The sequence below is a fragment of the Lutjanus erythropterus genome, chromosome 14 (assembly GCF_056507025.1).
Source record: "Lutjanus erythropterus isolate fLutEry1 chromosome 14, fLutEry1.hap2, whole genome shotgun sequence".
NCBI lineage: Eukaryota > Metazoa > Chordata > Actinopteri > Lutjaniformes > Lutjanidae > Lutjanus > Lutjanus erythropterus.
In genome coordinates, this window is record NC_139330.1 from 9295889 (window position 1) to 9321138 (window position 25250).

The 25250-nt window shown below is 39.0% G+C and overlaps 1 protein-coding gene across 1 annotated transcript in view; it reads right to left on the bottom strand.

Moving 5' to 3' along the window:
* macrod2 (mono-ADP ribosylhydrolase 2) overlaps positions 1-25250 on the bottom strand; it is a 551038-nt gene that overhangs the window by 522479 nt on the left and 3309 nt on the right. The window contains exons 2-3 of the mRNA XM_084735639.1: positions 22640-22741; positions 19806-19919 (exon numbers count right to left, since the gene is read on the bottom strand). Of these exons, the coding sequence (XP_084591765.1) occupies positions 19806-19919; positions 22640-22741 (216 nt within the window). The remainder of the gene's footprint in view (positions 1-19805; positions 19920-22639; positions 22742-25250) is intronic.

A 25250-nucleotide genomic window follows, 5' to 3' on the forward strand; every position in this document is an offset into this window, starting at 1 on the left:
AGCTGGTGTTTAGAGTGAAAGCCTAAACCTAGTTTACCATAATGAAGCTCTCAGAGGGAGGCAATGCTCTTCTCATGCCATGATGCTTCACTTGGCTTCTTAACACTTCCAAACCTGAAACGTACACACATAGATTTTTGGGACAAACACAAGATCTCCCTGGTCGCAACTACAAAGTGGCACTGGGTGTGTTTGCACAGCTTGAAAGGACTCCGCTAAACAAATGATTGACGATTTGATGCCAACTTTCCGAGTCTGACAAAACAACAACGAAAAATCTTCATTTGGGGTAGCCAAATTGTCTGAGGATGGGTAAACATAATTTTGCCCTCCCTCTGTTGGACATAGTTTATTTGTTTGTTTAGAGCTTGCTTCTTAAGGAGACAAAGTCTGTTCCAAGACAGTTAGGATAAAAAAAAAACTTGAATTAAAATGGCCTTATTGTGGCTCACAGCAAGTGTTAACAGTATCTGTTCCAAAACAATGGTGCCCTGCTCCTCTCTGCCCTTAACGATAGCATCCTACAACTCTAACTTTATTTCACATTTTGAATCTAGGCTGTGCTGACTTGTCACAGAGGAACATGGACTTAACTCATTGTTTTGAATCACATCAATTGTCTGCCAGCTGACAGCCTCAACTTGCCTCTCATCTCTGACTGTTGTGTTTCAGGTCTACTTCATCATACACAGAGTTTAAGTCCCCCAAAGCCAGCCCTCTCATTTGGGGGATGGCCCGCCCAGTCAGTCAAACTTAACTTCTTACGGCGAGGTTGTTTTTAATAAAGAATTTAAAAGATCAGAGGAATACCAAAAAGTTGCTGTGTCCCATGACACAAAATCCACTTCACAGGTTTTTCATACTTGCAAATCCCAAAACAGAATCCCACAGAAGAGTTGTGTTTAAGTTAGCAGCTGCCTCAGGCGAACTGTGGAATCCTGCTTCTTCACACACCTAGAATACAGATAAAGTTACAATTTATTAATGGTAAAAAATACATGGTGTTTGCACCCCAAGGGTTGTGTGCTGTCTGAGGCAGAGCCTATTTTATTTTAGAGATTAACCGAACTCCAAGCTACAATTGCCTTTTTGTATCACAGACACAAGACTTTGTCTTTTTCAAGTCTAATTTTGCTTGATTTTAGATTCCTCTTTCAACACATCCTGCTTACAAATAATCAATGGACAAAGCGTCACGCGGGACAAAACCATCAATGAAAATACCGCCTGACCTTCTGCTTCTCCTTCCATCCTGCCAGCCTGCGCTGACATGCCTCTTCACTAATTTCAGCAGCAAGGGCAGCATTAATTGGCCCACAGTTAATTGAGTTGTCTTTTAAATGGAAATCACTGTGTAGCTGTGTAGCAGGACTTTACCCTGTGAAGCTGCTAATGTTAACTGTATGATGTAAAACACACGATTATCACATGTTACGATATCCACATTACTCTAACAATGCTGCAGTGAAATCAAATACAAATACTGAGGTTATGGATCTATTAATGCATCAATCGATCAGCAAAGTTTTCAACACGGAAATTTGATAAATAATCACAGAAGATATTCAGTGTTGGATTTATAATTGCAGATTTATTTTACCACGTCTCCTGCGCTTAAACGCTGGACTAAAAGCTTCTGCAAGGGATACAATCACGCTTGAGTTGACGTTGCAAAGGTACAACACTATCGTTAGCATTAGCCTAATCTTAGCCTCGACTGTTCAGCTTACTTCAGCTCTAACCTCCTTCCCTTTTCCAGATGTTGAGAAAAAACACACAAGACATTTCATGGTCTTGAGAAGCTGCAGCATTTATGAACTGATACACTGTGACCTTTGCTGTACATTTACAGCCAGAGTGACAGCTTTCTGCTCCGCTGTGGGCATCACCGTCACTCTCAGTCTGCTGTTCGCTTTCACTCACTTGCATGCTGCACAAAGGAGCTATGCAACACTTATGACAGTATGCTTAAATAAAGTCCAATAAAACATTAAGCAGTAGTGGAAAACCACCCTCCTGCTTGAATATGTTGCAGAAGAAAAAAGATCCATACAATCACAGCCCTAATATCTACACAAAGCTAAGTTAAAGCTGCTACAACGGGTTTTGGCCGGTTATGAAACTGTCTCATTTTATTACTGATGCCTCTATAGGTCCTACATGAGCAAATGAGACCATCAGCGAGAAGATCGGCTGTTTATTTAATATAGTTATTCTTGATACCTGCCACCTTGTAGGATTCTCTGTGAAATCAGATGAAAATGAGCCTGTGTTTACATTTTTCCAGGCAATAGTTACAGTGAGCAGTGCCTTAGCCAGTGAAAAAGAAGCAAGAGGAGATTTATATTTCGATCATATTATTTTTAACATTATATTTTATGGTTATACTGATGGAAAAACTGCCACTTTCATTCACAAAGGCCTCAAAAATGAAAAATAAAAATATGAAAGTTCGTTGTAGCAGCTTTAAGAAATCTTAAATCTAATTAAATCTAATAAAACAGCCATGCAATAAAAACCATTGTGAAACTTAATGGAGAGTTTTTGTTGACAGTGTGTCATGTAGATATAGTTCTAGGTGCTTTTATACTGCTTTGCTTTATATTAAAAAGTGTTTGTAGTGTTTTGTCCATGCACATTTACATGCATTAGTTGACATGATATTAGAAAGGTGTCTGAATATAATTTAATTCATTCAAATACCATAACAACAGTGCCAGATTAGGATTAGCAGAGCTACTCTTTTCGATTCTTTCTGATGTAAAACTGTAAAGAGGAAACTGACTCCATGACTTAGGTAACCTATGTGATCATTCATTGCACTGTGACTTTCTCACTAACACACACACACACACACACTAATATTGCCCTCTGTGTTGGAGAGGCTCTCAGTGTGTGACGGGTAGTTCTCTCTGTGTAGAGGGGACCACCTCAAGAAGAATAGAGGAAGAGAAGGAGGGAGGGTGTCAGAGTCACTACTTTGCAATATTGAAGCTCAAAGGGCAGTCAAGTTTGATAAAGTCTCCTAAATATGTTTACCTGTTCTGTAACTGCGTGCAATGCCTTGCATCAGATGGTAAGCTCAGAAAAGTTTATTTGCTTAACACAAAATGGGTAGAACAAACTGCTCTGTGATTTGTATTGTTTCAATGGTTAGATTTCAATTTGCAATTCATCAACATTAACAGAGATTAACAAAGACTAGTCAGTAGTAAAATGTGATATTTTACAGAGGAGGTAAAATAATTGCTTTTTGCTTCGAATCCATGAAATTCCATGAAAAGGGTTATGATATACTCTCCCAGGCATAAACTGTGATAAGTTTTTTTGTCGGCTTAGTGGAATTTTGTATGAATTGTGGATGCAGTGATGAATAACTGTATGACTAATTAAACGCCTGTGCCCTAACCTACAGCTATAAATGTGGAAAGAGTGCCAGAAATAAGTGCATCTTATTGTACCTATCCAAAATTAGAATTAGCCTGGTTATTTTGTCACTTAAGTCTTCCATTCAAATGACTGAATGAGCAATTAGACACTGAATGCATTGTTTTATAGTTGTTTTATACCATTTGTCACCCTCTCAGCCCTGCAACTCCCCTGAGCTACAGTTCAGACATAAACAATAAAGTCGCACTTAAAAACACCAGAGACATTCAAAGAAGCTTATTAGAGCAGAGATCCAATAAAATGTTTACTGAAGAGGCAATAGCCTATATCATGAAATTAAAAGATAAAATAATAATACTGCTTTGTCATTTCTTTTTTGCTTTGACAATAAGGATTTTTAGCCGGTAGATCACTCATGACTCTACTCTTCATTGTTGTGCAACCAAAGAAAACTTTGCAAAAAGGAGCAGAAGTGAAGAAGGACAGATGAGCACATAGGAAACAACTTAAAATGTCAACTGTGAATTTTTGTTGTGAGCTACAGAGTAAGTTGTAAAAAGCTAGAAATATTTGCAGCTGATGGCACAATCACTGAGTCACTTCAGTCGATCAAAATTCTTACTAACCTGCAGATATACTTGCATGTAATCTGAATACATCAACATATATAATCAATGCGTTTTGAGGCTGTGAGAGTCACATTGGTTTTCCTTTTAATTAACAAGCAAAAATATATGTATGAGCCAGCAGCATCTGAACATCTCCCCTCTGTGCTTACTGTATATTCTGAATAAATATCCTGTGATTAAAGGGGTAATTAAAGGGGTAATTATGTTTACTGGTCACAAGTTTGCAAGGCCTTTAGAATACAGTGAAGAGGTAACTTCTTCCGTCTTTTCTGCCACTCGTCAAGACACCCACTACGACATGATAACCGCACCTGTATCAACTGTAATGTGATGTGTTTCATCAACGACGCGGCGCAGCCCCATGGGGGACTGTGGTGGCTGGAGGATGTCCATGTGGTGCCTGATTATCCAGGGAACATGAGAAATTAAATCTGCTGAGAGTACACAACATCCTCCGCTGAGTCTCCTGCCTGTCATAACTTCTTCCTATCTTCCTATCCTATTCTCCCCTCTCACCTAGCATCTATTCAAACCATACCTATTAATATACAGTGTCTCCGCACCTTGTCTTCATGTTGTCTAAGTGGCACAACCCATGACCAAAAAAAAACTGAGCTAAGAAACAAAAGACTTTCTTCTATACTCTATGTTTTCGTCTTACACGTTCATCCACAGCAAATTATGTTCTTACAAATCAATCAACACCTACTAATGGCAAGAGAGGCAAGAAAAGGCAGATGAAGAATCGCCGCCTTAGTGCTCATATCAAAGAAAGGACCGTGGAGAAACGTCTCAGGGCTTACTATTTACAACAGTCTGAGTTTCAGCCACTTGAGATATAATTAGCTTCACCATCGTGCTGAAGCACAACACAATAATGCGGTAACCTAGATATAACTTTTAGTTCAGGGAGATTTCACCGCTCTGCAGACAAGGTAATATGCATCAATTTATCTGCGTATAAATGTATTGTAGGTTTTATGTATTTTATGCCGTCTATCTCGTCATTCTCTCTGTTACTTTATGTGATATATTATGGGCTACTGTTAACCTGATGGGGTCCCTTGTAAACAGGACTTGCTAATTGCAATATTATCTATACTGCAAATGCAAATGCATAAAATGCTGAAGGATTATTTCAGGAACACTTCCATTCAACTGGTGGGTATCAAAAAACAATTAATTGATTAATCACGAACATCCCTAGTACTGGTATCACTTTAGGGGCACTGGTATTGCTACTGGTGTCATAATTTTTTAAATGATACCCAGCCAGATTAAAGAGATCCAAGATCTTAACCCCGGTTAAATAAATTGAATAAAACAAGATAAGTACAACTGAGCAGCTTTGGCTCTGTGTTGAGGGAGTTCCTCGCCTGTGTCTACACACAGCAGACAAAAACCCCAATGCCACCCACAGTATCGGGAATTCAGTTTCATCACAAAGACTGTGCAGTCTTCGCCTTTTTGGGGACCTTAATCTGCTTTGTTTGTGCATGGACGGGGGACAAAGATTCTATTAAAGAGATTAAATTGTTTCCATAGCCAACTGAAGCATCAAAGGCCAATCAAATTGCAGCCCCTTACTTGAGTGGGTTTCACTAAAGTCACTTATTTGTCCATTTCATCATGCTAATGGCAGAAGCCATCATCCCATTATAGCGCCACAGCTGAGCGAGGTTAAACAAATGCAGTTTGTTTGAGGTCGCACTACCTCAGGTCTCGCTGCTCCCCCCCTGTACATCACAACAAATCATCAGCTTGTCTATAACTACTCTATATAAGCAACCCTCTGAACCCCGCTGCATTAACCACCTCTTCACTCACTGGCACTCAAGATATGAGCGTCCTCTTTTCAGTCTCGTCCTGTTCTCCTCTTATTGGAAATTTCTTCTCACGCAGCACCCTGTTATGGAAATAAAATCTAATCTAACTTCTCGGGTCAACCTAAAATCGCTTTGCTCTTCTGGGGGGTTTGTTACACAGTATGAAATGTCAAGCATCTGACTGAATATTCTCATTCTGCAACGGCTCGTTACGCTAATAACAGTCTTAAATGGCCAACTGACGAAATAAAATTCTTCGGTATACAGAACCTTCTCCTAACAAAGTCCGCAATAAACAGTGTTGGGATCATTTCGTCATAAATGAGCCCAAATGGGTTCTGCTTTTGGAAAACTGATGGAGTTCATTAGTACCCATTGTTTGCAGGGTAGTTACATCAAACACTGGCTTGTAAGCTGTAAGACCTTTCAAAATAATAACTCCATCATGCCTAATAGACTCATATCTCCCAGACATTTCACATAAAGCTTACCGTTCATCATAGCCAACAGAACCTAGCGTCGTTTCTATTACCATTCCGCTGAACGAAGGTCTTTGTCTATAATGAGTCCACATTCCCTAAGCCCTACAGTAACCACACAATCACTTGTGTCAACAGAAGGGAAATCCATTTCATCAGGACGTCCAGTCAGTGCTTCATTACCATACACAAGGGCAACAACTGTGCAGCCACGTAGCCCCTGAGAGCGGCTGCTGATTGCTGGAGTTCAGTGCATTTGCCGAGAGAGTATTTTCATTATGACCGTACAATAGATAAGAGCGTGTTCAATTAAAACACCATCACAGGTCAGTTCATCACAATGACATATTACCAATTCTCCAGCACCATAACTTGTAACTGCATGTTTCAAAGTTATGTAAAGACAACACAAATTGCTGTGACACGGAGAGAGTAAAGCCCCTTTTACACTAGACAAAAAACCCACTAACAGCCACTAACATCTGGCTTTTGTCTTCAGTGGGAAAGGGTATTTGTTCCCTGGTCAAATGACTCTGCTGTAGTCACAGGCATTTATCGGTTCCAGCTACAATCAGCAGTGATGGACACATGACAGCCGGGCAGACAAGCGGATTTTCATCCCTTTTTTGACAGAGACAATGAAGGCTTGTCACCTCTACCTGTATCCATCTCCATCTTTTGCTCAGTTTGACAGCACAGCAGAGTTCACATCCTCTTGAAGGTGACCAATGATGAGCTTGTCTTAAGTCAAGCAGCTCTAAAACTGTGGATAAACATTTTATTATATATAAATTATTTGCAAAAAAAAAAAAACTAATTATTTTGTTTTCTAAAAGCTTTTATTATGAAGTAGCAAAATCAGGAAATGTTGGGTTTTTATCAGCAGTAACTTAACACAACTCCTATCAGTTTAAATTGCACATGAAACAGTCAAATAAAGCTGATATCTAAAAGTATAAACAACGACACAGGAGGAAAACTGAACTTTACACCACAGAGATTCAGTTAGAAGCTACAAAAGTACTGCGAGCTGAACACAGAGACTTTTAAAAACATCTTTCTGTCAGCACACGTGTTGAATGTCAGTTTTCCAGCCCACATCAGGAAAAAGCAGTAAGGCAAACTCATCTACTGCCAGCGGGAAAAGACTCAATCACCTGTTTTTAGCGGGTTTAGCCACATTTGGTGTAAAAACAGTATGAGAAAATGCTTCTATTTCTGCAACTCATCCATCTCTCTGTTACTAATAAGGAACTTCATAAGACAGGATAAGATCAAGAATTGTTTAGTTCACATTAGGACTGGGTATCAGTTATTTGGTTGACACTTTCATGGCATTCAGTACCAAGTAGCATCAAAATTCTCCAGTCTAATGATACCTGCATATCATGCTTTTCCTAACCAGATTAAGAAAAAAACAACCATTTGCCTCAAGGGCACTGTAGCAAAAGTATAGCTATACTGCACACCTGTGGCATCTGATGAAAATAAATGCAAAAAATGCAGAAGGATTATTTCAGGAATGCTTCCATTCACATGATGGGTAACAAATGAGGAAAGAAAAAAGGAATCAAGTGAACATCTCTGGCACTGGTCCTTGTATTGTAAATTTTTAAAGGATACCCAGCCCTACTTCCCTTAAACACATCCTTGTAAAAAACCCAACTCTCAGCATCTTTTCTTTCGGACAGTCTGATTTCTATTAGCAAGCATTCAACAGTGCTCTTTAAGGTCAGGACCATTACAGTCATTGTCAACTACCTTTAAAAGCATTATAACAAATTTTCCTTGCCAATACCTTTTGTATTTTTGCAAGGTTTCAAAAGTCTTTTGACTTTATACCTTATTTGTTTTAATGTAGGAAAGGCCGCAGTTATGAACCAGGTTCATTATAGAAGATGGAAAAGTTTTCTCTGATAGTACCTTGGGGTGATTTTCTACGATAATGTGTATGTTTTCTGGTTCACTGCTGCTAGTGCTGCCATAAAACATAATTTGGGTATAAACAGTCTAAAAATATTCTGTGTCCATAGACACTTCTGGCACAATAGGCTTCACATTTTAACAGATTGCTGATGGCTGTCTGATAGCATATTTTATCTAGCAGCAGACACCAAGAGTATGTTGAGTTTATTTTAAGGTCTTATAAAAGTAGCTACATAGTTGAACTTTTAAGAGGCTAAAAAATGTAAAGGATGACTAATGTTTAAAAATGAAACCATTATTTTAGCAGACAAAGCAGCATATAAACTGCCAGCAGAAAGTGAAAAAATATAAATATTACTTTTAAAACTATTATTATTTTTTCCTTCCTGTTCTTTATACACAGCCAACTTACAAGACTATTAATTTCAATAAGCATATATGATAAGATACAGTATATGATTTACAATGAATTATAAATAATGTGTCTAACTTGACTGATTTCTTTAAATGGATTGCCCCTTTAAGATTACGAAAGTAAGTGAAATACTAAAATGCCTACTGCAACCTTAAAAAAAATAAATAAATAACCATACACACAAGAATATACTTTTTAAAATTTAAGATGTTTTGTTCTGAATGTACACTTGAAACTCATCTTCTTGATATTAATGCAGCTGTTTAATTGGGTGCTAATGCATTAATGGTGCTTTATTGTATTGTAGTTTGTGTCTTGTATTGTTCTGTCTCTACTACTGTTGAGTTAGTATTTTTTTATACTGTCTCTGGTATATTTAGTGTTGAGCTTTATGTATTTAAAAAGGCCCATGTCAGGACCTACTTTGCAAATTATAGGCTATAAATGCTGTGGTGTGTGGCATTGTTTTATGATACATACTGGATAAATGAAGAAGGTAAATATCCACAATCTTAGCACATCTGCTTATAACAAGCATGAAAGCAGCAAATGATATATGAGTCAGCCTGCAGGTGACAGCTGACAACCTACGTTCTATCAATATCCATAATCACTGTGTGACTAACTAAGCTTTACAGTTTAAACAACAAAATTACTCGTTTCAAAAAAAGATAATACTTTGGATAAATGATCAGTTGTTAAACTGCTTGATTAAGTCTTAAAATAATGAAAGAAAAGATTGCTGCTAACTGAACATTTTTGCTCAATTTAGATTTATGAGGCAGATAAATCTTGGATTTGAGAATATAAACACATTGGTATGATTCTCCCTAATTAACTACATTAAATTAAGGCTTTTGAGCATCATAATTGTGGCACTGCTGAAATGTTAAGCACTGTACATGCTTGAGTATTTCCAGCTATCTCTCTTATAAAGTTCTCTGAGAGAAATATTTTTGAAGTTTGGGAGTGAAATGGCACTTCCTCTAATATTTACTCCCTAATTTCTTAGTTAGAAGCAAACCTTGTAAAACTTTTACATGTAGGAGGAAAACATCAGCTATTTTAACATGCATTCAAAGTGGCAAGTTGAGAGCTGTTGTTATGAACGCTGCCTCTCGTTCCTCAGCTTTAGAGAGAAACTTGTACATGCTCAGAAATATTGAATGAACTGCCTTGGGTTATAAGAATTGTATTCTCATTTAAAGCTACGCAGCAAACATCACAGCCTTTCAGTTCAGTCACTTATAGGACTCTCTTATATGGAGTGATTTTTCTGTTTAGCAAACAGAGAAATAATGGGAAGGACACTTTCATATCCCTATTAAGTGCTGATGTTTTAGGTGAAATTCTGACCGCGATTTAGTCACAGTAACGCTGCATTAGATAATGCTGTAACACAACTACTATTCTGGATAGCAGGAATTTATTTTAACAACTGCATCCCCTCTAAAGAAAACGGACTGTGGAGGACTGTGAAGCAGGAGTATTAAATTATCAAATGGAGTGTCTGATGAAAGAAAATGACATCCCTCAAAGAAAATACCCTCACCAAAATGTGTTTTATATTCCTTTACTTACTTGTAACATTATGTTGCTCATTATCTACACCATTACCATTACCTAGCCATTATACATAGGAAGCCATTATAGAAAACCTCGCCACTGCAGGCCTGTAACCAAGTAGCTCATCAGTATTTCTGCTAAGGTGCACAGTTTTCTGGGCTCTCGGTGTACACAGCTTGCATTTGTTTGTCTCTGCAAAGCTTTACAGTATGCACAGGACTAGAGATTAACTGAAACAAACTGAAACTAGAATGAGGGAACTGAGGAAAACACGGGGGGGAACAGAAGCAGGGAGAATGAACTGGTGTTCAAAGAGGGGCATTGTGAAGGCCAGTGAATCGCCTGCTGGCGACCATGCAGGGCACGCTGCCTGGGGATTGTGCAGAGAAACAGTCAGCAGTCAGGGGTTGATTTCACCAACCCTCTCCTTTCACCCGTGCTTCACTCTGCCAGTAAAGAGTCTCACCCAGCATCTCCCTACATTCTCTTACAGATGAAAGAACTCAGCCCCTCTTTTGTGCATACAACTACACAACTGTGAACGTGCTCATCTCCACCACAGCTAAAAAAGAAGTGCACAGCCTCGCTCTTACTTCCTCTGTACTTATATAGTGCAACATATGAAACCTTGTACCGGGCTCCAAAATCAGCATCTCTTCTGTTTTTAAACCATTTCATTTTGTTCCAAAATGTTGTTTCAATTTCCAAAAACAGCACAATATTGGACGTTTTTCAAGGCAGTTGGAGCAGCAGAAATATGTAAGATGCCTTGGAATTTCCAGTTGTCACCTCAAACAGCTCTAAAGAAACATCTGTGAAGGGGAAGCAGAAAAAAGAGATTTATCCATCTGAAATGCAGAAGCAGCCCAGTCATCCCACTTCTCAAACTTACTCTGCTATCAGAGAAATCTGCGATACTTAGGTAGAGCCACAGTGCCCCCTACAGGTCAACAGATATACAGCCTGCACGAGTACTGGATCCATTCATCTGCCTGTCTGCCTGCTGTTATCTGTTAAATGAAAGCGTTGCCTGCTTTATTCTGCAGCAAACATTTTATTCATCTACCCTTGCCACACACACAAACACACACACACACACAGGCAGGCCTTCTCGAAGAATCGACTCAGACAGCATTTATGTTGTTGTATGTTTTTGTTATGAACATCCTTAAACCAATAATGATAAACTTATGAGGTTACATTTTATACATTAATAGAAATAATGCATATATTTGTTTTATACTACTTATTTTCCAGTCCATGCTCTTTAAATGACCTCTATGGTCTATGGTTATTGCCGTTATCCAAGACTTTCACCTCACTTGTGTGAGACAAAGTAAAAGAGAAACAGAAGGTGGTGAGAGACTCTTTCCCTATGGTACCGTCTGAATACCTTCTCAATTACTAACAAGCCTGATGGATGAGATCTGGCGTTTGTGCAGCATAAGGCAGGGTGTTTTGAATTTTTTTTTTTTTCCAGGACAGGGAGGGGGGTGAGTGGAACAGACGCAAGAGGAAGCGGGTAGGAAGAAACACAGGGATACAAACAATGACTTTCTGACCTTGAAAGCGATAACTTGAGTTGTCTGTCCACAGGGTGACAAGTGAGGACCTGACCTGAATGACGGACCTCTTCGTGAGCCCCAGCAACTGTCTCCAAAGACACAGCATCAGTTTCATGGCCTAAACATCGCTTTGAGTGTGTGTGTGGTGTTTGTGTTTTCAAGTGTTAGTGTTAAAGAGGGAGAAGAAGGTGTGGGCTCGGCCACCAAATGTGTGACTGGGAAGGAAGGAGAGGCACATTTTCCCCCAACACTCAATACGGTCATAGACCATTAGCAGTCCAAGCAATGGGAGACATTTCTCTAAGTGCCGGCCGGATACACACTGACAGCACAGATTCCCATGATTACTTTCCATTAGCCACACCTCGTGAAAAATTATTTCTATCTGGCCATGTTGGCACCTTGTGGGCCACGAAGATTAGGTAAACAATGTTGACGTTGACCAAACACTGAGGCAGGCTGTGAAGGCTTCTCACAATCTGGACACCGGGAGGAGAGAAATCGAGCTGAAATCAGAAGGAGGGGAAGCTCACCAGCTGGTTTGTCACCTAGGCTCACATTTACACCCTGATGGCAGGGAAAACCCTGTCCTTGTGCTGTATCTCTCTCAGAGCTGATACGATTAACTGGACCTTTTAGTGCAGGACCCAATGCAACCCACTCACTGGAGTCATTTCACTGTTCAACAGAGCAGCAAGTTCTCTCAGCCAGAGGCATTGATTTTCATTCTTGGTGTGACAGTGCAACAATCACAAGTTTGCTCAAGAAGTTACCAGTCGCATGCCATGGTTTTTTAATGTACTGTGTGCATTTGTGTCTGTGTGTCACTATCATTTTGTACTTGCATGTATGTATATGCAAGTGGCAGCACGGTGCAAGAGAGAAGAGAGAGAGAAGAGAGAGAGAGAGAGAGAGAGAGAGAGAGAGAGAGAGAGAGAGAGACCCTGATTTGCAGACATATTGCTGGGAGCATGGCTGCATCACTCAGGGAGGTTATGGCACAGGGTGTGAATCTGCAGAGACAGATAAACCCATCGAGCCAGACTCTCCAGGGGCTGTGTGTGTTGTGCAGCACATCCATGGCCTGACAGAAAATCTAATGAAGAGTCTATGCTGACAAGATCCCGGAACAGTGGAAAGCAAAACCAAAAGCCATAGGCTTTATCAATCATTAAGGGAAATGGAAAAGTAAAAAGTGAATTGTAAATCTGACGCCTTTCTTTAGCTTTTCATGCCACAGACTATCTGTGCTGTTCAGACAAAATACTCAGTAACAACTAAAAAAAAAAGTCTCCATTCCATAACAGTGCAATGTAATGTCCCAAAAACATTTTAGACAGATGCAATAAAAGAAAGATTTGGACAGCAAATATATTTTCACAAGAGAGTATTGGCTTTCACAGAGTATAAAAGGCGAATGTGTTGTCATATACTACAACTAGACCTTTAAAATAACTCTAAAGTTGGGAAGCGTGACAATGAAAAGTCTGTCTGTTTAGAGTCTGTCTATATACCAAGAGCTCAGCGAGAGAATAAAAATGCCACATCTACTTTTCATTCTGGAAAGCCTTCTGCTTTGCAGGCTAAAATATTACCAGAGCACTCAGAGAGTCATTCCCTAATAAATAAGGCAGTGCTCTCCATTAAGGCTTGTGACTCAGAGAAGCATATAATATTCTCTGGACATTACACACCATTATCCTGCACTGTTGCTGTGCTGCCACAACGACTGAGGTTTTCAATAAGCAGAAACGGATGAACCACTACCACCACGCACTTTCCTAACCCTCAGAGACACAAAAAGAGCTCCTGTCTTACAATTAAAAATCTACCACGTTGCTAATGCTGCATTCCAGATAACACCGAACCCCAAAATTTACAACCTCCTACTAAAAAAAGTACAACTGAGCGCCACACAAACTTGGAGTTACTAATTGTAAACTTGGAACAAATCCATCTACATATAAATTCTATAAATAAAAAGTTGTCACACAACAATGGCAGCAACCATGAAGGTGCACATTTAGGCTTTTTCCACCAACAACAGCTCAAACAGTTGATTTCCAGCTGGAAAGAAAAATATCAGGTTTTCATTGGGAACCAAAGTGAGCATGTCAGAATATACAGGTTGCTGTGCATTGTGCAGCGCCCTCTATTGACGATGATCCTTAATTACAATGCCTCAGTTCAAAACTGGTGGAAACGCAGGCTGGTTCACAACCTAGCCTCAAACTTCCAAGAATCGTGTGCAGAACCAGTTCCAGAACCAGCCCCAATTTGCAGGAAAAGGGCTTAATGGTAAATCAAACAATGGCAAATAACTAAAAGGCAAAGTAAATTATATTTGTCTGAAATTAATTGAATAATACATATTACTACAGCTTGTCAAAAGGATCCCTTTTGTTTTTTGAGCTGTGGTTTGGTGGTTGTTGTTTTTGTTTTGTTTTTTTAATGAATTGTTTTTATGTTGTCTGTTTGTGTTTGTACAAGTTGCTGTTATTGATATTCTGGTACTTTAATTATATTTATCAAGGATATCAATGGTGTCTAGTCATATGAAGTAATTACCAGGCTATTTTCTTTTTGTTTTGTGTTTCTTACTGTTCTGCATGGTCAATAAAAAAAAACAAAGTAACAGTTTGTAAGGAAAAGAAGCTGCGCAATGGTTGAATGTGTCTTTCAAAATACATCAATAAAAATAAATAAATAATAATAATAATAATAAGACACAGTACTACCTATTCTGCATGTAAGTTGGTATCAAAATATGTCACCACCGTTATTAGGAAGCAGGATGGTCCCCCTCTGTTTTGTTTATATGCAGGGAGCATGCACAGCTGATAGTTCCTTTGTGTGTGTGTGTGTGCACTTGCCAAAGAAATTTGTCACAGTCTGCCATGTTTTTTCTTCACTTTTGGCGTCGTGCACCAGGAACAGAAGTTGGACATCTCAACTGGAAAATTCCGACCTCTGACTTTGACTGGAACACAGCAGTAAGCAGGAAGGTAGGTTGCTTGTAGCTGCTGTTTTTCATAACAACATCAATAATGTTGAATGATACAAATTGTGGACTTTTTTATTCTAATAATATTTTTTCATTTGTTCTTTTTATTCAAATATCAACTGAAATAGCAGAAATAACACAATCCAGGTCATGTTCCAGTTTCATTTACACTAATAATTAAATACTGTGAAAATAACTTTAGTTCAAGAACCTTTTTCAACAATGTTAAATTAGATGCAATGATACAAAAAACTATTATGGTACAATAATATTTTTGCAGCATTGTAATATTCAATATATTGTTATATCCCTAAAAATAAGTGGTTTTGAAACTAGTTTTGTTTTCTTTAACTTTTACCTGGCATAACCCCTGGGAATTCTGAGAGTCCATCAATGGCTAGGAAACTGGTCAGGATTTAATCTAAATATTATGATGACTGCCATTACCCAAAAACCAGTCCCACCTCTACGTGACATACATCTTGCTCTGAGCACAAAAAAAAATATTGTATTCCATTCAGTATAGACCAGGGCATGTGGCCTTTTTGCACTGTACATTATGCGTGAATGACCATGAAGGTAAACAACGTGCCAAGCAACCCCACAGGCAAACAATGTTTGATTCTACTGCATATCAAAAAAACTTATAAAAGTCAATCTTCCCAGGATCGTAGTATTCTGCCCTCTGAGGGTCACCGCTCTCATCAAACCTGTGATGACTGCAGTACGAGCAGCTCCATACAACTGAATACCAATTGCTTTTCTCGCACTCATCCCAACCCCTTCAGGTTCTTTATAGCGTTCATAACCAGATTCCCTGTGCACACTAAATTGGCTCCTGTAAAAAATGATCTAATACAGAAAGATGGGAAAGGTTTACAGCGGGTAATGGATTAGGAGTCAACCCCTGTGCATAATTACCGCAGTCATCATGATAAGAGAAGTCCTTTCCACTTCGCACAGCTATCTTTACGACCTCATTCTGGTGAGAGAGGGATGGTGACACTTGCATGAACTCCATGCACAAAGACAAGGAGAAAAATGGAAGACATAATCTTGTGTTTGCAATGTAAAAGCAACAGCAATGACATGCATTAAATCTAAAACCCAGTTTAAGCATTCTTGTAACTTTAAGTCAACCCTGCAATTTTCTATAAAACATGCCTTGATTAACTGCAATCATCTCTTCCTTCCATCCATCATTGTCTCACACAGATGTAAAGATATATGCCAAAGACACTGGCGACAATAGGATGAGAGAAATTGTTGGGCATTTGTCAAAATTACGGAGCAACACAGCATCGTTGTTTGTATACTGAATGCTCTACAGCTGCTGTACAGAGAGAAAAGTGCACTACAGGAGTCTGGGCAGAAAGTCGTCCATACACAGGGAATCAATACCCAGGACAAAACAGTCTGCACTCTTTGCACCCAAAATAAAATGTAGACAGTGTGCCGAGTAAAAAATGAGATCCACTATTGAAGAGGTTGTCATACACATGCCTCCCTGTCGCTTCCATTGCTTGAAAACAGTTGGAAGATTGTTACAGGGAGTATGAGTCTAACAACATTTTAAGCAGAGCACTAGAAGGCCAATGCAAGCTCACTGTAAAGAATAGGCTGATGTTGGCCGTCTGCCGAGGCTGGACGCTGCAGCCCACCTTGTCATGTTACAGCCATCCTGCCCTCCACACCTGCAGTTTACCCGTTGTCACCGCAGCCCCTCCGGTCCCACTCTCCCCAGGCTCTCACCCAGGTGACAGTTTGAGCACCTCCTGTCCCACCTCCAGCCAAACAGAATTAAGGAAGAATTAAAAACTCAATGAGCCTAATAATTAAACTTTAATGGAGGACATAAAGCAACTTGACACCCTCTAAAAGCTATAGGCAGCCACCATAACAGCAGTACCAAGCTGGCCCGTGTTCTCTGAAATTACAGACATTTTTCCTTTGCAACCCACATATTGCTGCTGTCATGACAAAACCTTGTTGCACAAATTTCCAATGTGCCTTTGGCTTATAAACTACAGTAAATTCAAAATGTTATGCTTTAAAATAAAAACAACACACGTCAGCTGCAAACAAGCTACAGCAGAAATAGTGCAGCTTTACATAGCTCCTGAAAAGTTGACATCAGAGTCATTGTTCATTCCCATGAACTGGAGTTAATGCATTTAGAAAACCATAATGCTCATGTAGTATTAAAGATAAGGAGATTGGCAGTTAAACTAGAACTGAAGTTGGTCAGAATTTAATTTATGTTTATTCATGTTTAATCTAGGGCTGCAACATCTATAAAATGTCAGAAAATGGTGAAAAATGTCCATCCGAGTTCCTCAAAGTCCAAGGTGATGTGTGTAAATGTCTTGTTTTGTCAGTCCAAAATCCAAAAGATATTCACTTCAATATGATGGTGGTAAGAAAAGCAGCAAATCTCCATATTTGAAAGGCTGAAAACAAAAGTTTGTGCCAATTTTGAATTAAATAAAATGCGCTTAACTAAACCAAATCGCTAAACAGCTTGCAGAGGTTACCAGGCTGACATGGCGTTTTACTTGCCCGGGCAAGCAGGCAATCCTTATTGTCGTGCCCAGTTGTCTAGTTCAACTGCAGGACCTAACAGTCTCTGGAGGACGGCACAGAATTATACAGACATCCTGTTCCTGTGAGCGTGGGTGTACTGTGTCAACTGAACACACAGAAGGGTACAATAAATAGCATTAAAGGTTCAGTACGCTAACTTTTATAAAACATACATGAGACAGATAATATGTGAAAAAATCTGCTTCTTCTCACTCCACCTAGAGCTTGTAATGGCATTTGCAAATAATCCACTGCACCTAAACAAACGATTTTCCACACATTTTACACACCAATCTTCACATTTAACTGCAATCAATCAAGTTTTTTGTCACAAGTAATCATATAAGCTACATAATTAATATCCCTGCATTTCATTTTTGACTCACATGAGAAAAAGACATTCAGACTGTTTATTAACCTTCATAATACTACTTTCACGGCGCTCAAAAAGTCCCACACTTCACGGACAGCTGTCTACTGGTGCCAAGTCTACATGAAAAACACCATGAGAAAATGGAAGCACTGCAGGTTAGAGATTGGAAGCAGTGAATAGCTGAAAGGCAAGAAGTTGAACAAACTATCCAAAGATCTTATCAAGGTAAACTGCCCAACATCTGTATTGTTTGTTCACATGCTAAGAACTGTGTTACTCACCAAAATTTGGACAAGAGCCACTACAGCCTGGGCATGTTTGGAACCATTATTTATATAACACAAAAGCATACTGTAAAATGAAAGTCCTTTGTTAACAATGACAAAAATACATTGCCTGGAACATTACATTCACAGGATAACACTATTGTTAAACACAGTCCACCACTATCAGTGCAACCACCGGTACCAAGACTACTAGTCCTGCTGCAGTATGAATAGAGTCGCAGTGGGCCAACTGCTGAGACCTTCTGAAAATTATAAAAGGCTCCAGCAATTCCCTCAACCTCTCAGACCCTCTGACAGCCTGCTAAACAGAATGAATTGCCTCCTAGCCAACATGTAGCTCAATCACAGCCAGGACGTCTGGCAGGATTAACTGCCGGACTAAACTGCCCGCCTTTGCTACAATAGCATTCAACAGTTTAAAACAAAAACACGAAAAGCTCCCTCATGAAACTCATTTCTCATGCTCCCCATTCCTCTCGTCATTTAATAGAAAGACCGCTTACTTTACCCACGGCCTTAACCTTGCTTTGTTTAAGATATTGCCTCTAAAGGACATAGATTCACATTAAAGAGGGTTTCATGCTTCTCAATCAATACTACAAAAGTGATATATACTATATAACACCAGTAGGCGGTCTCATTGACTCTTACCATAAATAAAATACTAATCCTAACTTAATCTCTACCTGCATATAGCTTGAATATATTTAAATAGCATGCAACGAAGCAATTCACACATGCAGAAAAATGATGAAGCAACATTTAGACTTCAGGCATTTTAGTGTGTTTCAGGTCTCTCTTACAGTAGGTGTGCATCTTTGTCTTTTACATGATGCTGATGATGATTCAGAATGTCATGTCACCTTATCCTCATCAGGATCCATATTTACATAATAGATTAAATTCATTAGCCTTATCCAACTGAGCAGTCTGTTTTTCACATCTATTAATCTCGCATAAATTAAGAGTATTAATTTCACACGAGATGCACACTGCTTAGTAGACTGTAGTGTGTGTGTGTGTGTGTGTGTGTGTGTGTGTGTGTGTGTTGAAACACTGAATGAGGAAGGAAAAGTTATGAAACTGTATCAAGCCCAAGCAGACCACACGTGCATGCAGCATGCAGCTATGGTGTGGGTCTATCAACTGAATAACAGCAAAAATGATCCACAGCATCAGCTGCAGGAGCAACAGGTAAAGCAATCTTCTAACACCTCTGACTGAGTGTGTAGGTTGTGACTGCAGAAAATTACGTAACAGCAGCGCAAATATCTGAAAAAAAAGGCATTTCTGCTAACCTTCTTCTCTCTACATGCTCCCTTTCACTCACTATACAAATCTCTGCCAAGTTTCCCCTACAGCAACATTAAATTCTGGACCACTAATCATTACAGCACACACATGCCACATCCATGTCAAATGAAATGACTACCTGCCCGAGAAATGAACATTTATTCTGTCGTTAACCATTTCACACTGGCACGAGTAATGAAAAAGAGCTAGAATTGCATTTAATAGTTAAGTAAGAACCTAATCTAAAATTTCACTGTATTTCAGCCAGTAGGAAGTCAGATCAACAAGAGCAGATCATCAGTTTGCCTCGATCACACCCATCACTTGTGCAATTCCCTGAGAACTAGCACTTTCTGAATCTTAACAGCAGAGGGCAGCCAAGGACAATTTAAAAAACTGAGCTGCCTTTAAGCCGCAAACATTATCCAGCAGCTCCCAAATAAGCTCAAAAGGCAGATCAGATCCTTACCAGCATTGACGATGGCGTCCACCTCCAAGACAGTAATGTCTCCTTTGTAGAGGGATACTTTATCACTCAGCCCTCCTCCACCTGTCAGCTCCTTCCCTTCTTCTTTCTCATTAGCTGAAATAAAAATAGATAACTTACTTAACAAATACACACATTATTCGTTTATCTGAACAGGGACAGAGCAAGTTCAGGAATGGTTCTGAAATGTACTTGAAATCACAACATCTTCAGTTAAATGTGATGACAATTATGAGATGAAGTCATCAAGAAACAATTCATTCATTATTCCTATGCAACATAAAAATAAACAACACTGTACTATCAGGACTCCTGAGAGTGTTTTTACATGCATATTCCCTGTGAATTTGCATACATTTACATAGTCATTTGTATATCTTCCTTCTTGTATATGTGTGATGTAATTTCTTAATATTTTTTAGGAAGCAGTATGCTCTGTGGATAACAAGCCAGACCAGTTTATCCATGGCTATTTGTAGAGATTTGTACTTCCTCTAAGAGCTGAGCCAATAAATGGTTATAATCTTGAAGCTGTGAATCAGCAGTCCGGTTTCATTTTGGTTCTTAAGGAAAATACCTCAGCTACGGGGCCCCCGAAACTGCCATAAAATGTTATTATACCTTGTTTAAATTAATGTAGAGAAAAAATACGATAGCAGATGTGTGCACATCACCCAACACTCCTAAACAAGTTGCCATTCTACCTCAGTTCACTGAACATCAACTGTAGACTTAGTTGGTTTTATATCAGTGTCACACAAAGTGCCACAACAATAAACTACTGTAAGTTTTAAAGTTAACAGCTTCTTGCTTGAATACATTACTTCCTTCTTTTCTGCACATGACCTACATGCAACATTAGGTACACATCATAGTACTCATATTACATGTCAAGCCAACTACACAAACTGTACATCAAACTTTCAATTATTACTCTCATTAGTAACTTTATTTTTTATGTTATACCAAATTACTTAATTAAAACATTTTATTTAAAGGCAGAAATGTGTAAAATATCCTGCAGAATCTAATGACAAAAACATGCCACTAATTGGGAAAAAAGGAATTTTGTTGTTGTTGTTTTTGTGTTGTTGTTTTTCTGTGCTTTTTCTTCTTTTTCTTTTCAGTTTCTTTTTTTGCAAGGCTATGGTGAATTGTATATAGTTTGTGCTAAACAGTTGTTAGGAATGAAAACTCTTGTTTTTCATGTTTTGTGTATGATCTACATGTGTCCAATTCAATGAAGAACTGATCACAAAAAGAAAGTGATTCATTTTTGACTAATATTTTCATTCCCCCGACCCCTCGATCCACAAAAAAATAATGGATGCACAGACCGGTCAGACGAGAACTCAGCATTGGTTTTTTAAACTTCTGGATGTTAAATATTCATTTATCTTCACACTTGCCTGTAAACCTGTATGCAGCAGCAACCACAGAAGAGCTAAACATGCTGTTTACAGTAAGCGAATTAGCCTCTCTGTCCATGTTGCCTGCTGGCTGGAGGAGGACTGTATTTGAAAGTCGCTTTGTGAGAGTACAAAAGGGGCAAAGGGGGACATACATGAGGGTGATATAAAGGAAAGAATGGACTTCTCCGGTGACTTCTATCAGAGGCTAATACACAAACACAGTCCGTGCTAGCTTACGTTTGCCCCAGAAAACTGTTGCATGTGTGCATGAAGCTGGTAGGAGAGGCTCAGGACGGAGAAAACAAAACCTAACTCATGTCCTTGAGATGAGACTCAACAATCAGCTGTTTTTTCTAGGCTTTCTACTCACTACAGCTCTAAACCAGAAAAAGACAAAACTTATGCCACAGCACAATGCGGGCCCAACAACATCCAAAATCAAAGATATTTAGTCTCATATCACAATATCAATGCATTGCCCAGTCCTAATTTCAAATCAAATGAGGTTTGTTTATTGTTCATGAAGAGACCTGCAACACTGTTGTGGCACAAGTCATAATGCTGATGGATGATCTCAAAGTGGGTACTGCAGAAGTACTTTAACAACTTACTTCAAAGGAGAATAACTTATGCTTCACTAGCTGTGACTTAAAATAAATAATCAAAACTATTTAAGAATACAGTCAGTATTTTTTTAAACTAATAGCCCCAACATACTTAAACCTACAAGACTTCAGTTTTCATTGGTTTGGTTTTCAAAGTTTAGGCTATGCTCTGCAATAAATTTAGGAGGCAATATTGGTTTAATGAATATCGTGCCAAATTGTTTATTGTTTTACAAACATTAGCAAATCATCTTCAAATAATATGTCTTTTAAAAAAAAGCTTACTTTAATAGCACAAGAAACACTGATATTTAAGTCTCTGTTGATACATGTACAGGTGTGGTTTAGGTCTTCATCCTGAGAATTCATATTAAAGATGCTTACTGTTATTTTTATCTCACCTATAAAGGAAAGTTCATCATCAGAATGTTGGTTCGAATATCAGCAAAAAGAGGAGCCAAAAGCATTTGATGTATTTTCACTGAATGTTTGATAAAATACACTATAACCTAGTTGCAACTTTAGGAAAACTTTACCAATATAATATAAGCACCAGCAAACTTGCAAATGCATGTACAGTACATACAGTATATGCAGAATTATAGTGCTGTCTCCATATTTTCATGCAAGTGAAAGTGTGACTAAATGCACAAGAATTGGCAAAATATTAAAGATGAATCATAAAACTAATGTAGACACTAGAATCATTGAAGCTGCATAAAAAATTGTTATTCAGTTTATAAGCCATATGCAACTTAAAAGCCATGCAGCGCCTCAAACAAAAAGCTGTCTCTCTTACATCTGTTCTCCTCTCTCCAGGTTGGGATCTTGTCCAGAGATATGAAGTCTTGACGACGATACTCCTTACGTCTGTCCTCCCGTTCGAGACGGAGCAGTCTGTCTGTGGAAGAGAATAACAATACATTTCAGAGTGAATTAAATGTGTCGTTTTGAAGAATACAAGAGATAACGAAGAATAAACTGTATACTGGCACAGATAAGTGGAACATTCATTTCCAGTGAAAGCCACAAACTTTTCGGTTAAACCTCCTTCGTTTTCTTCCCTTAATCTCACACCAAATTATGTCCCAGTGACCAGCACCCATAACGGTCGGCAGCAGACGCTTGAGGTTGGTTCATGACAAGACTCCTCCTCCACTGCTCAGCTGGTGCTGCTATCACCATCATCAGTCGTGTCCTGCTCCCTCCACACCTCCCTGGCTCTCTAAACTATGAAAAATGTGATCCCTGATGATGTGATCTTTAACAATGTGATCATGCATTAAAATCCTCTTTTAGCTTGCAGGGTCACAGTGCAGGATCAGCAGTAACAGATCACCCCTGGAGCTTCTGAGTCTTGCTTAAACACACTTGAGTCGGGTAGCTGCCTGCCATCCAAGACATCTGAACACAAGTACTGGGATTGAATGGCGGTCCTCTCCTCTCCTCTTAATACGTCAGTGGTTCTCAGCTATGAGCCATGTAGACCCAAAACAATGCAGGTTCTTGTTCCAATCAGACACCTCACCACCAGCTGATTTCACTCATTAGTCCGTCTTCTTTGGTGGTGAGTGTTAATTAGTAAAACTGGCTGTTTTGTGTGGATCGGCTGGAATGAAAAAGTGCATACTTTTGTGTCTCCATGGCCTTCAGCTGATGTCACCCTGTTGCCTAAGCTTCATTGCACTCTGAACTGTTTGTCCTGTTTGCTGTGGCTCTGTTCTTGTTCTGCTCTGCCCCCACAAAAACTCTTATGTGACTGTTATTAATAGTTTGCCCACAACCTTAAATTGTACAGGCTACTGGGACTGTATATGCACTTATTTAAAACTTAAACATTTAAAATCCTACAATATAAAAGGTATAAAAATTTCATATCATGATAATAGTGACCAAAACTATGACAGTTATCAGTATTATCACGGTGTTGTTAAAATGTGCTGATACTGTTCATAAAACGCTGAAACAAACACTGGAAACCTTTTACCAAATTTCATATTATAATCATTATTCATGTACGATGCCAGATCACTGTTGCCTCTAAGGTGTAATGCAGCCGCCTGTCAGGGCTGCGGCCCCGTCCGACAGCAGCCCCTCTCGTCCAGTGCAAATGCCCCTATGGTCCACCCAGCCCCAGATGTTGTTATCAGCGAAGCGGGACTGATGACAACTCATAAACTGCACAGTTTGGCAGTGTTTTGATCTAGAAACTCAAAGTAAGATTGAACATAGACTGTGTCAGACTACACTGGAATATAACCACTTGACTAGAGCAATGTGTAACCACATTCAGCACAGATAAGGACATCAACCTGCAAGCAGAGCAGGCTGCTGCTGCTGCTCAATTTTAAATGAAAAAGCTTGCGTCTGGGAGATTTTTGTTGATGCTGGACAATATTTAATGTAAGTTTTTCAAGGCGCTGTAATCAAACACAGTTTTTATGATTATTGAAATTTGAACCGGTATCACTAATTGTCAGGAATTTATCGCAGTATATTATGAAACAGAATATCATTTCATCCAGAGTGCAAAATTTTGTGCCCATGACTGGTTAATAATCACATTTTAACAGCCAAGCATATCTTACCTTTGTTTTGTTTTGTTTTTTCTGGGGAGTGAAGTTAATCTACAAGCCACTTGGCTACCAGCATTTGGATGGTGGCTGGTGTCAACTTTGCTCCCTCAGTGCCAGTACTTTTTGTTTATTTTTGTTTGTTTGGTTTTACAATAAATTCCCAAAATAATTGTCTTACATTAGAGCATCACACAGCTGCTTGTTAACCTTTGTACTGCTGTACCACTCTGGGGCCCTCACAGCTTGTGTCTTCATGTTTATCTCCGCTGACTTCAAAAGAGGCCTCAACTTTCTACTGTTTTTTTCCAGACAGCACTGGGCTGTTCTGCAAAACAAGTTTCATCTTAATTATGCTTCACTGGGAAAATCTTTGCCACATGCAGCAAATACCCCAGTGTACACAGTGGGGACTTGGGTCAATTAAAACAACACCACTTTAAAACAGTTTAAGCAAACTAGTGGTGATATGACTTTTAACTACACAAAAGCATAACAATAGTTTCCTGTATTTAGCTCTTTTTATAACAAAATGTTGAGGTCTAGGCTTTAATGCTTAGCATATAACAACACCCTGCATCATAGGGACTCTGTACTATTTCTTGAGAGGGACTATGAGATATGAGACTAATGCAAATGAAAGTCAAAAATATTGACGCAGTAGGGGCCAATATTTTGGTAAGAAAGGCAAGGTTCCAGAAGTCATCTTTTGGCAACATCCCACAGTAGGTCAGGCTTACATTAAAGGTATTTCTGCAGTAGGGGTATCCCTTCCGTCCCTTGTGTATTTTCTCTCCTTCTTGCCCACCCCTGTCATTCCCAAGGCTGCTTTTATTC